Source organism: Vigna unguiculata, chromosome 7 (genome assembly GCF_004118075.2).
Source record: "Vigna unguiculata cultivar IT97K-499-35 chromosome 7, ASM411807v1, whole genome shotgun sequence".
NCBI lineage: Eukaryota > Viridiplantae > Streptophyta > Magnoliopsida > Fabales > Fabaceae > Vigna > Vigna unguiculata.
This window is the reverse complement of record NC_040285.1, coordinates 37,356,617-37,374,198: the sequence shown is the minus strand read 5'-3', so window position 1 is coordinate 37,374,198 and position 17,582 is coordinate 37,356,617. Positions and strand designations below refer to the sequence as shown.

At 29.4% G+C, this 17,582-nt stretch overlaps 2 protein-coding genes across 2 annotated transcripts; one reads left to right on the top strand and one right to left on the bottom strand.

Moving 5' to 3' along the window:
• The first annotated feature begins 10,251 nt into the window (after positions 1–10,251).
• LOC114191736 (zinc finger protein 4-like) lies at positions 10,252–12,339 on the top strand. Its single transcript, XM_028081103.1, has one exon. It carries the CDS (start codon positions 11,515–11,517, stop codon positions 12,091–12,093), a length of 579 nt encoding a protein of 192 aa, XP_027936904.1. The 5' UTR covers positions 10,252–11,514; the 3' UTR covers positions 12,094–12,339.
• Positions 12,340–12,936: 597 nt separating this feature from the next.
• On the bottom strand, positions 12,937–17,354 carry LOC114191734 (TIP41-like protein). Its single transcript, XM_028081102.1, has 8 exons — positions 17,127–17,354; positions 16,733–16,918; positions 16,418–16,508; positions 16,106–16,216; positions 15,657–15,716; positions 15,512–15,553; positions 15,108–15,236; positions 12,937–13,329 (listed from the first exon to the last, which is right to left on the bottom strand). Exons 1-8 carry the CDS (start codon positions 17,267–17,269, stop codon positions 13,225–13,227), a joined length of 867 nt encoding a protein of 288 aa, XP_027936903.1. The 5' UTR covers positions 17,270–17,354; the 3' UTR covers positions 12,937–13,224.
• Between the last annotated feature and the right edge of the window lie 228 nt (positions 17,355–17,582).

Sequence of the window (17,582 nt, the reverse complement as noted above, 5' to 3'; positions counted from 1 at the left end):
GAAGACTTGTAGTTATGCAAATTTTTAGAAGGGAGTTTATCCCTTTATACAAATTTACTTTGAGTTGTACAAATGTTTTTCATTCTATGTTTAAAATTTTGGTTGGACATGTATGTCATTTGTGTCAATTGATTCTAGTTTCAGACATGAATTATTTTTTTTCTTTTGAAATTATTTAGTTTAATTAATTTATATTTAATAGAACATTGGCATTTGATCAATCAAGTATAAGTTTAATACATAAAAGCATACCAAAGATGTTGATTTATAAATATGATAATTTGTTTTTAACTTTATTATGTTTTCACTTTGCAAATTTATACGAATAGTAATATGGAATTAAGCTGCAAATAAGTATTATAGTTTGCAGTTAAGTTTACTCTTAATTGACATTGTGACGCCGCAATTGTCTCTTTTTGATATTTGTATTTTAAATGTGTCTACGTATATTTGGATGGGTAGTAACTTTGAATGGGACAAGTATTTTGACATCTAATAAATATTTATGCATTCTTTATATTCACTATTTTACTTTTGATTCTTTTTATAAATGTAAAATTTAACTTTTATTTAATAATAAAAATAACTCTAAAAATGGGTTATTGACATTGTGTATGAATAATAAAATAAATAAAACAAAAAATGAATTATTAAGTTATAATTAATGATCATTGATTTTATTATTTTTATATTAAAAATTGGAATAGTTAATTCTATTAATTAGTATTATTATAAATTTATATAAAAAATTGTATAAAAGTAAAAAAACTTTTTGAATTTCTAAACAAATATCTCTCTAACACAAAATAAATATTTTAAAAATTTAAAATTTCCACTAAATAGTAAAAAAAGAAAAATCCATTTGACACTAGGGATGGCAACTGGGCGGGTACGGGTATCATGATCCCATCCCCATAATAAAAATTCATCCCCAATCCCAACGGGTATACAACTTTTGACTCATCCCCATCCCCACCGGGTAACGGGTATTTTCTTATACCCATACCCATACATTTTTTTATTGTTCCATATATCAATTAAATATTTTTTATAAAAAAAATTTAAAAATCACACCAACGGAATCATGATACTATCAAAATATTCAATATTAAAATAACATACTCTTTTTTATTTTCATGATGTCAAATATTAAGAAAAATATTATAATAGTATAAATCTCAAATTAAAGTATCAAATAACAACTAAATAAAATTCAAATAATTATATAAAAGCTAAAAAATTACACATTACTAAAATTTTATAATAACCAAAATATTTATTAATTTTACAAATGATCAGTGATTTCATTTGCATTCGATCCACCTACACATAGAAAAAAAATGAAAAATTAGATATGATATAATAATTGAAATTGAAAATTTTAATTACTAGAATATAATGTACCTTCTTCATCAGATTCATTTTCACTCATGAGAACATCTTTTCCTTTTAATTTTTTAACACCTACAAACACCAAATGTAGAATATTAGATGAGAATTCACAAAAAATACTAACAAAAAATATTAATAAATTTGAGTAACTTACCTAGATGGTTTGAGTTCCATATCCAACTTCTTGTACACATCAAAGCCTCTATAGTAATATGATGAAGTCGACTACGGTGAGAAGTTAATATCTGACGCAGATTCAGAAGCTACAGTTGTTATTGGAATAGCTAAAACATCCCTTGCAATTGCTTGAAGGGTTGGAAACTTTAACCCATTTGTTTTCCACCATGATAGGATATCAAATTCTTGTGTAACCGGCAAATTATCTTCTTCCAAGTAATAATCCAACTCTGTTTTCATAACTGTAGTTCTTGATTTTTTCTTTTTTGCCATAAACTCTAAAAATTCATTCGCATCATTATCAACATCCTTTCCCAACTCCAATGATGTAGCTCTATAAGAAGAAGTTTCATTCTTTTTTGATTGATATTCCAAAACCAAATCATAGCACATTTGACGAATCCTACTAAGTTTCAGATCAAAATCATTACCATACAATTTATAAAAATAATATTCTAACATGTCCATCTTGTACCTTGGATCTAAAACTGAAGCAATTGCCAATATATCATGAATAACACTCCAGTAACTTTCAAATTTCTTTAACATTTGTATTGCCATATTTTGAATGGTTATCTCAGGAGATTTAACCCAATCATTTATTGCAATCTTGATCTCACAAATCTTTGGGAAAAAGATGTTGGCAGTTGGGTATTTGGAGCCAGAAATGATTTCTGTGATGTCATTAAATAATTTTAGCCTTCGACAAACATCCTTTGCAAATTCCCACTGCATATCAGTTAGCAAAGAAGTGTATTGAGCTTCACGTTGCTTTAACCTAAAAAACACATCCTTATAACATATGGCAATATCAAGCATCTTGTAAGTAGAATTCCATCTAGTTGGGCAATCCAAACTTAACTTTTTAGTGAAAGAAATTCGCAATTGTCTAGCTGTTTCCTCAAATTTTTCCATTCTTTTAGGAGTTGCTGTCCAATATGCTACACTTTCTCGAATTTTTTCCACCCCTTCTTTTAGGACGGCTAACCCTTCTTTCACAATCAAATTAAGGATATGTGCTGAACAACGCATATGAAGCAAAGACCCTTTCTTAATGAGTGTGTCCAACTTCAACTTATCCTTAATTTTTTCAATCATGCTATCATTTGTGCTGCAGTTGTCTAAAGTGATAGTAGACAATTTTGTATCAATATTCCAATCGAACAAACAATCAACTAATACATTGCAAAGTCGATCAGCTGTGTGAGGTGCAGGAACATAAATGAACCTATAAATTAAGAAATATTTTGTAAGACATATAATCTTTCTAGAGGTGCATAAAAAAAATTACTGGAAAATTTATAAATTAAAAAAGGTGTACCTCAAAATTGTATTTTGCAATGTCCAATTGTCATCAATATAGTGAGCTGTGATAGACATATACCCTTTCTTTTGATTGCTTGCAGTCCACATATCCGATGTAATTGCTATTCTTCCTTTATTTGTATCTATCAACTTCATAACAACTTGTTTTTCATGTTCATAGATGCCGAGTATCTATTTCTTTATCGTATTTCGTGAAGGAAGTTGAAATAATGGTTGAATTGTTGTCACGAATCTAATAAAACCAATATGGTCCACTATTGACAATGGATATTCATGCAATATAATCATTGTTGCAAGTTCCCTCTTGGCATTTTCTTCATTATAAGCTCCACAAGCCAATTCCTTTTTGCCACTTGAAATCTTAGAAAAAAGTGTTTTTTGTCCCCCTTTTCCTTCAACTTTTATCTTTTCAAAGTGTTCCCACACAACACTTTTCAATTTCCCTTTCTCAGGCTCTACTTGTGTTGTTGAATGTATTTCATCATGAACTTCTGAAGGTGTTTGCGTAGATGAATTCAATGGAGATTGACTGTCATTATTGGAACTTTGAAAGGGAGTTGGTTGTTGTGAACACTGTGGTGGACTTGGTACCTGCAAATCTTGATCTCTTGTGCTCATTTTCTCTAGAAACTAACATACGTAACAAAAAAAAATCAAACAAAGTAAAAAGGTTAATTTCTTTTTTAACAAAATATAAAAGGAAAACCAATAATCAAGTTTAAAAATATTTCAAATATTTTTTATACTATTAAAAATTTATATTATACCACTTAAACGAAATAGCACAAATAACAAAATTAAATTAATAATAATTCAAATTTAAACATAGATTCTTCATCTTTTGATCTTGAATTAAATTAAGGATTTATGCAATTGAGCACTTAAAATTGAGAATTAAACATTATCATGAAACAAAAAATAAATAATAAATAAAAATTATCATAAAGGAGTAAAGATAATTAAATGTGTGACCCAAATTTGAGAATATCCATTTGAACATAACATAACGGAAAAAAAAATGTATAATTAAGATTATGATAAAAGGAAAAGTACCTTGAAGATCTGCTTAAACCTTAAAGAACAAGTCAAACAATTAAAAGAGAGTAAAAAAGTGTATAACCAAAGTAACAAAAAGAAGAGCTACAAAATAAGAGTCAAACATTTTCATGAAAATAAATAAATAAATAAAGATAATCAAATGTGTAACTTAAAAATTATTTCATAGAATGAAATTGAGGAACACCTATTTGAACATAACCATGTACAGAGAGTAAAAATTATGTAATAAGAAGAAGAAAAATTACCTTCAAAATTAAATCTTGAAAAACAAACCAGACAATTGAGAGAGTAAACAAAGTGTATAACAAAAAACAAAGAGAATGAGAAATATGTTATATATATATATATATATATATATATATATATATATATATATATTATATTATATTATATTATATTATATTATATATTATATTACTATGTATATATATTATATGTGTGGATATCTTATGTTTATATATATATATATATATATATATATATATATATATATATATAATTATTTATATATATTATATTATATTATATATTATATTATTATTACTATGTATATATATTATATGTGTGGATATCTTATGTTTATATATATATATATATATATATATATATATATATTTATAGATATATATTTATTTTAAGTATATATTATATTATATTATATAATAATATAAATATAATAATATATATTATATTATTTTGTATATATATTATATGTATATGCGTAGATATTTTATGCTTTTATATATATATATATATATATATATATATATATATATATATATATATATATATTTCTTTTAAATTTTTATAAATTTGTAATGTTATAAATTTGTTTATAAAAGATCTCACTAGTTAAATGATTAATTTGTTTTATACGTATATATTATATATATTATATTATATTATTATGTATATATATTATATGTATATTATATTATATTATATTATATTACATGTATATGTGTAAATATATATATATATATATATATATATAAAAGTATATTTTATTTATATGTATATATACTATATTATATTATATTATATTATATTATATTATATTTTATGTGTAAATATATTATTTATTTATATATATTTTTAGATTATTTAATAAATTATAAATAGTTTAGTAATTTAAGCTGGGACGGGTATTTGGGCGGGTATATATATATCCCCATCCCCATCCCCATCCCCAGTTGAAAATTTCGGGTATTACCCATACCCATACCCATATCCAGTCAAAGCGGGGATTCCCCGTCAAAACGGGGACGGGTTCGGGTGATACCCACGGGCACGAGTTTATTTGCCATCTCTATTTGACACCTGAAAAATCTCTCATTTGTGAATATCTTTGAAATGTTTCAAAAGTACAAACTTTTGTTTTTCATAAAAGAAAAATCTTTTTAAAATTTCTCGTAAAAATAAAATATAATTATTTTATTATTTAATTCATATTTTAATTGTTCTTTTATAAATTTTTTAACTGTTTAACATTATGTGTTTGTTAATTTAAATTCTTTTATGTTTAATTATATTTTAATTTTTTAATAATATTAAAATATAATTATCTAATTATTTTTCAACCTTTTATTGATGTGTACAAAATAAAATATTAAATAGAACTCTAAAATGTTTGTGAACATTTTTTTTCTCTAAATAAACTAAAAGTATATTAATAATTATTAGTCAAAATTCATTTAATATTATAGTTAATAATATTTTTTTATAAAATTTAATGTGTATTAATTATTTTAACATGTAAATACAGGTCAGCATGACCCCATCAAATATTAATTAAAATGACACAACTCAATTAATAAAGCATTCTTAATTATCCAAATATCCTTACAAAACATTAAGTGCATAATTCTAATAGTACAACTAATGGCAATAACAACACACTTGTCAAATTAGATGTCCAAAGAAATGTTTTTTATTTTCAAATTTACCGCACACAACTAGAGATGGCAAATAAATATGTCCCTGTGGGTATTGTCCGAATCCGTCCCCGTTTTGACGGGGAATCCCCGCATTCACTGGATATGAGTATGGGTATGGAAAATCTCCGACTTTTTCAATTGGGTATGAGGATGGGTATGGGGATGTACATATCCCCGCCATAATACCCGTTTCCGTTTAAATTATTAAAATATTCTCAATTAATTAAATAACCATATATATAAGTATATTATTTTTTATTTCTTCTAATTATTTGGTTTGTCATGAAATTCATTCATATTTCAATTATATTTTTCATCTTATCATAACCTTTATGTAATTATGTTAAAAAAATGTATGTCAATTAAAAAATTTTATGTCTCACATTTGAATATTTCTATTATTTTTTAATATTTTTATTTATTGTATATTTTTCTTTCACATGAGAATGTTTAATACTCTCAATTTAAGTATTTAATAGCACACAAACCTTTCGTTTACTAGGTAATATAAAAAAAATCATTTACTTATTATTCTTATTATTAGTTTTTGTTTCATTTGAAGAACTCTTTTGTTTTACTAACACAATTTTTGTTATTTGTCAATCACTGAGTATATATGTTGATATTTGAAAAGTTTTTTAAGATCTCAAAGATATTTTTCAACTTATCATACCCTTAATTATACATTTGTTTTTCTTTGTGTGATTTCTTTCAATAGTCTTTCAAATTGTTTGTAAACATTTGTTAATTTGTTAATATTTTTATTTCTTGTTTATTTTCATTATGTAGAATACTATTTCAATATATTTTATCTAATTATTTTTTATTTTCTAACTCATTATCAATCATACTGTAATGTTTTTCACTATAATTGTATAAATAAATTTTATTTATTACAATATAAAAATTTAATGTAATTGTCATGAATATTTTGTTATCACCATCCAACATAATTGAAGTTCAAAAGATACAAGATTTATGTTAAAATTTTATTATTATGATTATTATTTGTTCTTTGTATCATTTTGATCAAGTAATGCATTATAACTTTTATTAGTGTATAAAAAAGAGATTCATTAGAATTTAAAATATTGAAGTAAACAAACATTTAAAAAATATTTTAATTTGAATATTTGTTTTCCTTTTATATTTTTAAAAAAATATTTTTAAATCTTATCAACTAGGTTTCATTAATGTTTGTAAATTTAATAAATGTGTTGGTTCTCATGAAATTTTATTTGGTATTATAATCTAAAATGTAAATAATTATAATTTATTTTAAACTTTTATTATGATTATTATTTGTTCTTTGTATCATTTTGATCAAATGATGTATTATAACTTTTATTAGTGTATAAAAAATAGATTTATTAGAATTTAAAATATTGAAGTAAAAAGACATTTAAAATATATTTTAATTTGAATATTTGTTTTTCTTTTATATTTTTTAAAAAAATATTTTAATTTGAATATTTGTTTTCCTTTTATATTTTTTAAAAAATATTTTTAAATCTTATCAACTAGGTTTCATTAATGTTTGTAAATTTAATAAATGTGATGGTTCTGATGAAATTTTATTTGGTATTATAATCTAAAATATAAACAATTATAATTTATTTTAAACTTTTATTATGATTATTATTTGTTCTTTGTATCATTTTGATCAAATGATGTATTATAACTTTTATTAGTGTATAAAAAATAGATTTATTAGAATTTAAAATATTGAAGTAAACAAACATTTAAAATATATTTTAATTTGAATATTTGTTTTTCTTTTATAATTTAAAAAAAATATTTTTAAATTTTATGAACTATGTTTCATTAATATTTACAAATGTAATAATTGTTTTGGTTCTCATAAAATTTTATTTGGTATTGTAATCTAAAATATAAACAATTATAATTTATTTTAAAGTATTTGATATCGAAGAAACAACCATTCTTCTAATATTGAATATTTGATAATATTATGTTTTCTTTATCATAATTTTTTTATTATTTTATAAAAAATAATAAAATTAATATTGAAGTAGTAAGAAAATGGGTAAGGGTATGGGTACGAGATTATACCCGTTACCCGGTGGGGATGGAGATGAGACAAAAATTTAATACCCGTTGAATTTGGGAATGAGGATGAATTTCTTTTACGGAGTTGGGTATGGGATAGCAAAACCCGTGTCCACCCCGCCCCGTTGCCATCCCTACACACAAATAAGTTTTTTGCAACGCCAATTAACATAAAAAAATAAAAGAAAAAAAGACAAAGACTAAAGATACAACTTAGAACAACGTATGAAAGTCTAAAATATGACATTAATGTCATAAAAAATTGTAATTATTGAAAATGGCAACTTAAAATTTGATATTTCAAAGAGAATTTCAAAGTAATTTTACAGGATAATTAGTAAAACATATTAATCATCTAAAATATTCAATAAAATATATACCACGCAAACTATATTCTTGTTTGCATCCTCAAAACTATCTATCACTCTTTAAAAGAAAATCATTGTCCTAAAGTCGAAGATTAGTTGTGTAGCACATATACTCACATGTATTTGTCACTTCACATGGGGAAAGCAGGTCATGTTCATCTTTAAATAATTCTAATGAAACCTTTGATTTTTAGCAACATTAATTCATCTAACTGAACATCAACATGTGCTGCTACACTAACATGTAGTTGTCATTTAGGAGATTTTGTGCTCATTTAAATATATTCTCATTTTAATGAAGCCTTCAATTTTTAACAACATTAACCTCTCTGCTCTTTATTTTGCTCCTTTATTGCTAAGAATGTTTTGACCTTGAGGAAGGCAATTATTGAAAGTGACATTGATCTAGGACAATTCTAAAACCTTTAAATGCGAGTATCTCTCTTGCTAGAAAAAAAAAAAAAAAACTTATTCATCAAACTTTAAGAAGTGAAATTATCTTAAACATCGTGCCTAATACACAAAGATAAGTGAAATAAGATAAACTCGAGAATATAACTCGTCATTCACAACAATGTAATAATTTTACCTTCGTGAATTTGTCACAAGGACAATAAACATCTTATACACCAGAAAATTCCAACAAACATCGTTTATTATTCATGCATCACAGCATTCATATTAAAATCAAAATGCTTTAAACCATAATCTTCTCTTTAACTACAATAAACCGTTAAAGGCATAAACACCGAAGAGTTTACCTTTAAAAAGGGAGAGATGAGAGATGAACGTATTAAAAGCTCATACATTGTTCTTTATAAATTCCTGTTCTTTATACTTGTACCTTAATTGAGAGCAAAACTTTAAACTATCATTAAATATCATTAACCAACAATAATTCTTAGTTCTTTTATTACATGTCTTTGGTGAGTAATGTCTAAGGTGCCTAAAGAGAAGAGGGTATGAATACTTTAGTTGTGAATAATGGGTTTTCTTAGTAACCACTCTTTGGTATGATGAAAAATTTAGTGATTGCTAAGGACTGGACTTAAATGTCATATTGTACAGTAAATAAGTATTCAGTGTTGTTATCTCATTCCTTTACCTCTTCTACCTTCAAATATCAAAATTTAATTTTGTATAAATTGTATTCTAACTTCGTAGGACCTACCATAACCTAATTCTTCATCTTACAATCTGGAAAACCTTTTTCTCGTATTCTTTTTAAAGCTTCTGAAAAGGCTTGTGTCCTTCTTTTATGTGTAACAGATAAAGGCAAATATTTACAGTTTAAAATCTTCCGTTTTTTTATTCCTGTCTTTACACAAATCTTTTTTATGTAAAGTTCAATTAAACTTTTCTTAGAATTTTTTTTAATTTATTTTCAGCATTATCAATATAAAAATCTTTAAATAGTTTACTAATTAGGAAGTATCGCGCGTGTATATATATATATATATATATATATATATATATATATATATATATATATATATATATATATATATATATATATATATATATATATATATATATATATATATATATATATATATATATATTCAATTACTACAATTAAAATCTTTAAAATTTGTGAACAGAATATATGATTTAAGCTTGAGGTTAACCCTAAAATTTAATATGATAATCTGAGAGAGAGTGAAGCAACAAAATTCCTAAATTTTGGCCTAAGTCTGAAATTTAATATGTAGTTCTGTTATATTCAATCTTTCAGCGTGTAGGGTAAGTATCGATGAGATTGTTATGAAAAAGTGGTGTCTTCTTTTATCGGATCATGATTAATGCGGACAAAAGAAGCAGTGGTTTCTTGCATGTTTAAGCAGACAAATCTATCTCATCTTTTAGTTTACACAATATTTGACATCTGTACTATCTTGTTTGATCAATTTAAGTTGGACTCTGTAAATAAGTATCCATCCGAAAATCCGAAGATAGAAATTATGAGACGTAAATATGTGTAGCGAGAAACACAATCTGGAAATATCTCTTGCTACCCCAAGTTGTTATCGAAAGTGGATACGAGACAGAAACCATGACACTGTTCCATGAATTCGGTGTTATGCAATGCAGGACCAAGGACCAAACACTTTTTATCTTCAATCTACATACACTCCACAAAGCAGAGCTGGGATTGGTTGGTGAGGTGTCTTTTTCCATGATCTGTATCAGAGAGAAAGTGTGGTGAACTGTGGGCAACTACCTTTACAAAACAGGGAAACAAAACAATGGAAATTTCCTGTTATGACTCGGTTTAATGAGGGAAAGACCAAGTACAAGTGGCTTCTTTTAGGACCATTGAAAAAGATAAAATAAGTGCATGTGCAAGTGGAACTTGGTGCAGTTCTTCCAAAAAGCCCCAACAAGAAAACACCCACGTAGATGCAGTGGTTCAACAGGGGAAACTGTTCTGAAATAGCAATGGACCTAGCTATGTACTGTTTGCAACTTTTTACAACCATTATTGGAAATAAGAAGGGTACTGTTCTTCCCCACAGAACATCAAATCCAAAAGCAATGAAAAGCCAACCCAACCCTACATGACATATGCTTAAACTCAGAAGTCAGATCCTACTTTCACTATCAAAAGGAATATAAAAGGTGGGAAATAAAGAAATGAATTAATATAGCAGTGAGCTAAGTGGATAACCATGACATATGCTTAATCATGAATGCTTAAACCCCATCACATCTAATACCTATCCTACTAGAGGGAAAAGTATAGCATATAGGATGGTGTTAGGAGCACACATGGCAGGCAGTTCAAATAAAATGAGATTTGATTTTGACAAGAGATGGAATGATTTAGCATTGTCAAACTTATATTTCTATGGGTATTCCTAAGATAGCCAAGAAATGATAGAACTTTGTAAGGAGAAAAGAGGAAAAAGAAAAGATGATAGTGGGGAATCCGAAGCCTGAAGGGAGCCAACAGTGAGATGACATAAGCATTGTTCCCTACAGAACCAAGCATCAACAGGTGGGGTTACTGATTCGGATGACAAAAAATTAAAAACATCCCATCTCACTTCCATTACACTTTGATACCCCTTTCGGTTAGTTTTTCTGCTTTTGATCTAAACTTAAAAGGACTCCAATGAGCCTTTTTTCATGTATTCAAATTCAACTCCCCTTGGTCATCAGAGATATCAGAGAATTTAGGGGAAATGATGATCGGAGAAGATGAAACAATCGTATCAACAGCCAAAGAACAACCAGTTGAAGTGATGAACGGAGAAAAGGACAACTATGGAAGTGAAGATGACAACCCCAAAGAGTGGTTGAACCTGAACATAGGAGGCACTTCACTCTCAACTTTTGGAGACCCCGATTTTCAATCAAGACCAGCCACTGCAAAAGTTTTTTCATGCAACTTCTGCATGAGGAAGTTCTTCAGTTCACAGGCATTAGGAGGTCATCAAAACGCTCATAAAAGGGAAAGGGGAGCTGCAAGAAGGTACCAATCTCAGAGGTCGATGGCAATGATGGGCTTCTCCATGAACACACCAACTATGCTTCGATCACTCGGTGTCCAGCCCCATTCACTCGTGCACAAGCCATGCAGAGGTGGTACTGTGGTGGCACCCAGCTTCCATGATGCACGTGCAAGGCTTGGGATGGCTTGGACGCCTTTCTCGTCAGAGGATCAAAGAGATCTGGTGTGGCCAGGTAGCTTTCGCTTGGTTCCACAACAGCCACATCCATCACAGGAGCCACTTAAGCTTGATTTAGACCTCAGACTCTGATAGTTGTTGGCCTCACCTTTGAGCTTTATCATCTTTTTTAGCCTCTAGAGCCTGATCTTTAACCTAAGGAGGGGAAAAACACAGGTAGAAGACACTTGACCTGGAAGAGTCGATAACTATTATGATGGTACAGCATAGTATGTGCTAGGAGATTTGTAGTTTCCACTGTCTATATTTGACATGTTAAGCACCCGAAACCCAAATTATGACACCCTGGCTATCTATTTCACTTCTTTTTAGTTTTGATATAAATCCCGATATGCAGTGCTCACTTGCCATGTTACTGACAGATACTCTGCTTTTCCACCTTAAAACTCATTTTCATCCTGCATGTACCACAGACACTTTGTGGGCGCTAGGTACGTTCAATATAAGGATGCTTCCACATATTTAAAGCCTCAATTCCTAATCTTAGATTTTAACTAAAGATGACAAATTCGAATGAAACTTTCCAAAACAAGACAGTCGTTACTACCAACGTCCTTGTACAGAGAAAATTCAGGAGATTTTCATTCAAACTTTAGAAAACGCATTTTTTAATGTCAAAATTAAAATATGAGATACTCCAGCTTTGCTCACCCTACGTGATGATTTATTACATCTATCGCATACTTACTTTGAAATAACAATCCAATTGGGTAGAAAGGGACATGTACAACAACCATTTCTCTTGTTTAAGAATGGTATTTCGTGAACAAAATTCACGAAAGTGAAACAGCCAGGAAAAGCTTAGTGAATGCTAGTGTGAGCGGCTGCTCGGTTCCCAGCATTTCCTTTTTCCCAGGGAGTTTAGCTTCTTTAACATGAAAGAGAAGAAAGTGAAAGTTGTAGCTGTTATAAATATAATAGTTAAAAGTGTGACCAAATGCACAAGTTTGAGTAATAAATTATAAAGTTGCTTAAATGTCAACCTATAAGTAATAACTATAACATCTCATTTTTTTTTTTCATGTGAAATGGGTCCTTCACATTGGATCCCCACCTTTCGTACAAAAACTAAACACCCAGAGCTTATCTCATAAGAAGCAATTTATGGTTTCTAACAGCCAGGTAAAACCATGAACAAAATATGAACAACATAAGAATTTATCAGAAACCCTTATCCGCTACGCGAATTTACAGTCTTGTAACTTAAGAGGAAATTACAAGCTTTTTGGTCGTATGCATTATGATGGGGAGCTTCTGGCTGATGAAGCTTGGATCACCATACGCACCAGAATCAAAAGGGTGTTCTTGCTGCATCAATAACAGAATCAAATGCAATGAGAAGGCACTCAACACTAAGTTGTAACTCGTAAATTACAGCCACGCCAAAGAAAACTTACAAGATAAAGGCAGTTAAAGAATATGAGGAAAGCATGGGAACAAAAAGCTAAATCTAATTTGATACAAGAAAAAACTAATCAAAGCAACTAAAACAGAGTCTATCACAGCGACCAGTCACTAGCTGGCTGTCATTGTCACAAGGCTTGAAAATAGACACATATAGGATCTTGAAAGTTTTTAAAAGGAAGGAGAAATAACTGATGAGATATTACATGTTTTCTCAAGGGAAAAAACCTCTATAAAGTAAATAAGAAGAGATATATCCATCCTTTACATTTAATTGATCAAGACAATGTTGTATTTTAAAATAAATTATGACAGATACACCCGTTGCTCACTAAAGAAGAGCCTATTTCGAGGAAAAAAATACCACATTAATAAAGATATTTCGAGGAAATGCATGGCCACGTATAATCGTATTCCAATCTGTCCAGACAAACAGGGCCATGACAGAATAAACAAGAAAAAATGACAGTCAACGTGGGACCAGCATTTTCATTTTATTTTACTATTTTCTTTAACGAACAAAATGATGATTGTATAAGCTTGACGTTTCCCTTCTATTATTTACACATCTAACAGAACTTAAAAAATCATCTTTCGTTTTTTATACTAAACCAACAATAGGAAAATTTACTTTGCATTTCTATTTCATTCCCTTCTCCACACAAAGTAGCTTGCCCTCGAAAGTAGCTTCACAGTATTGCTCTCTCCCAATTAGTTATTTATTGCATTCTACGTGGTTACTTCTTTGACAGAAGATCCACCAGAAGATACCATAAATTCATTGGAGGGAATATTATCTCTTGGAAAAGCAAGAAAATATGTGTTGTCGTTTGGTCCAGAGCAGAAGTTGAATATAGATCCATGGCTTTAGAGACTTGTAAACTTGTATGGATTAAACAACTCCTTCAAGAGTTGTAGATTTGTGATTTAAACAGATGAAATTGTACTATAGGCAGCCCTTAATATCACATCCAATCCAGTGCTTCATTAGAGAACCAAACACATAAATCAGTTGTCATTTTGATAAGGAGACACTGCTGTCCAAGGAACTTAAAACTAAAATTTTCAATTCTAACTAAGTTTTTGAGAGGGCCTAGAGTTCAATTTATATGTTACAAGCTTGGTGCATACAATTTGTATCATCCGGAGAGGTGTTAAACATCTGTTTATTGTTATTGGTTGTACTACTTTTATAAATATACTTTTCGGGTGTACCTAGCTTAAGGGATTAAGTGTCATAGACTGTAGCCTTTTTTTTTAGCTCGTACTTGTACTCACTATACACACACACACACACGCACACAGAATATACATCAGCTAAGAAAGTGAACTTGCTGATTTTTTATCATTAATTAAATTCGAGGCAAACACTTTCACAAGAGGAAGATTTTTCAAAGAATCTTGGCTTCACAACCAAATTAACCCTCCTTTTGAGTTCTTGAAGCCATTAGGTTAAATATTAGCACTTCATCTAGAATCTCAAACAACAAAAGAAAGAAACATAGTGAAGTAAAAAAAGAGTAGACAAACAACCTAAAGTCCTTATTATTGACTAGATCAGCACAGAGCAATAGACAAGCAACCTTTTTACTTTCTTTACTGTGGCCGCTATCAACAGAAAAAGAGAGTAATGTTCAGAATTAATGTAAAGAACGAAGCACAAGTGCATAGCAGAAGCTTACTGCAGACAAAGCTTGAAATGTAGATTCTCTCCAGCAGCTCTCTCGAAGTATAATGGGACTTCTATTTCCACTAAACACACAATGCATACGTGTTTCTCTCAATCTAATCAGCACTCCATCAACTCTAAGCTGCATCAGTACCAGAGTATTCAGGTAAAATTCAAGTTTAGGGAAAGTGGTGATGATGCTAGAAAATGGGATGCTGACACAAGGACCCTAATCTCAATGTTTATCAGAGGTATAGGTATTATAGATATTTGGCAATAACTTCCTTATTTTATAAGACCAACATTACACTATCAACAATAAGAGTACTAGTAAAAATGAAATAACTAAATTGCTAGCGAAACATCACTTATGACTGAAGGAAATTTCTGATTTAGGATACAAACAGAGTAGCTCACCCAGAATCGCAACAGAAGAAACCAAGAGCTTGGCATTACTCTCTGTAAAACCAAGAAGCAATATCATCAGGCATTGGTAATCATATTAGTTTGCATAACAAAAATCAAATCTCGTATCAACAGAAGAAACCAAATTAGTGATTACCACTTTTACAGTAAGAAGTGATACTCCATTATCAGCAAGTTCATCCTCGTATAACACCACCTGTTGTTCACAATGAGGATTCATTTATTTAGGATGGAAGTAAATAACATCAAGGAAGATAATATCGATAATTTGTTATATGTAAGGCACTCAGAGAAGTAAAACAAGAGCATATTCATTTAGGATTTTTGTTTTTGACTATCATTAATATATAGCAGATTTCAGTAAACTATTTAACATGTGCAGATTAACAGCATGATCAATTTCTGAAAAAGAAGCACTATAGTAAAAGAACTAATAAGGATGTTATTTATATGTTTTTCCTTTCTTTCACTTACGTTCTTGCCTCATGAACCACGAAAAATTGTTTCTCACAGAGACATTACAATGCAAAAGCAATTCTGTCACAGAAACTTGCTAAGCAATCATTCAATGTATTCATTACAGACCTCATCATAGAAAAGTATGGGCTCTTTGGATGCAAGTGCTGCTACATCAATTTGATCCTTGCAGTCTTCCCAAAGGATATCACTGGTTTCCTTCGAAATCTCTCCCTCATTCTACCATAAATAAATATATCTTAAATAAAACATAAATAAAATATTAATTCAAGTTTCCAGGTTTTCTTATAACAAAAAATATTCAATATCTAGCTGTGGGCATGAAAAAAATCATGTAGAATTGTACTCGTGACTCCTATATGAAAAATGGCATTCAGGATGACAGATTAGTCTGTAGAAAAACAAAGCAAGAATGCGTACCACATCTTTATCAATCTCAATATTGCCACTTCCACAATAAGGTGTTGTAAATGTGTAGTCGTAATCTAGTATTACTTGCTGAGAGGGCTTGCTGCACATTTCCCCCAAAAGAATGTGAGACTAACTAACACAACGGTCATTCAGACATTTACACATCCTATTCAATGGGAGGGGTAGACTGCACAAACAATTACCAGGCAGTTTCATACTAGATACAAATCTCTTGCAAGAAAGAAAAGACCAAATGAACCTAAGCAATGTCATTTGAATTTTGAGCAATACATAACCATGAAAGTAAATATGCCAATAGCTTACCTTCTAAATTTCCACTTAGCAGCTGCAGGAACTTCAACTGGCGGCAAGGCTTCCTGTTTCCAGCCACAAAGAGCATCAAATGCATTAAAATGAATTCTGGTGCCACTGCTCAAGTGTCTCAGAATTAAAGTGTTCTCCCCGAAAACCATTTCCGGTAAATGAGACGTGTTGAGTTTCTGTTCCCACCTGCAAGGCACACATCCATCATCAAATCGAAGTTCTTTGATGTTTCTTCCAAAATATCAACGGGCAAAACATGATGACGACGCTGAAACTTGTAAAAGCAACACTAAAACACAACTTCTTCCATAAAATAAATTACTACGGAATAAAAACGCTTTCCGAATTAGAAATTACAGAAGCTAGGGTTAAGTGTGATGCGAGAATCACTCACTCCTGGATGGTGGAAGAGTTCAGTATGGAGTGCCTCCGAGTCTCGATCAACCAACCACTGATGCGAATGCCTCGCCGGCCATCTTCGGCGAAGAGTTCGGCGCCGGCGGTTTTCAAGTCGTTCTCGTCGACTTCCAAATCCATCTTCGCCTTGGGTCTCAACTCACCGGGTAATTCCCGAATTACAGTCACAGAGACTCTCTTTTAAGAATTGGGTATTACATGTGGGCCTTCCGGTCAGCCCCATAGGCCTTTTTGTACTTCCATAATTTCTTGCTATACAGAAACACAATCAAACTAATTTTTTAAAATATGGTATTTTCTGAAAAATAAAACCCATAATATTTTAAAAAATTTAAATTATTCAAAAAAATTTTAAAAATGATATTTTAAAACAAATATTCATAATTTATTCCAAAATACACGTAAGAAATTAATTTTTAAACAATCCAAATCT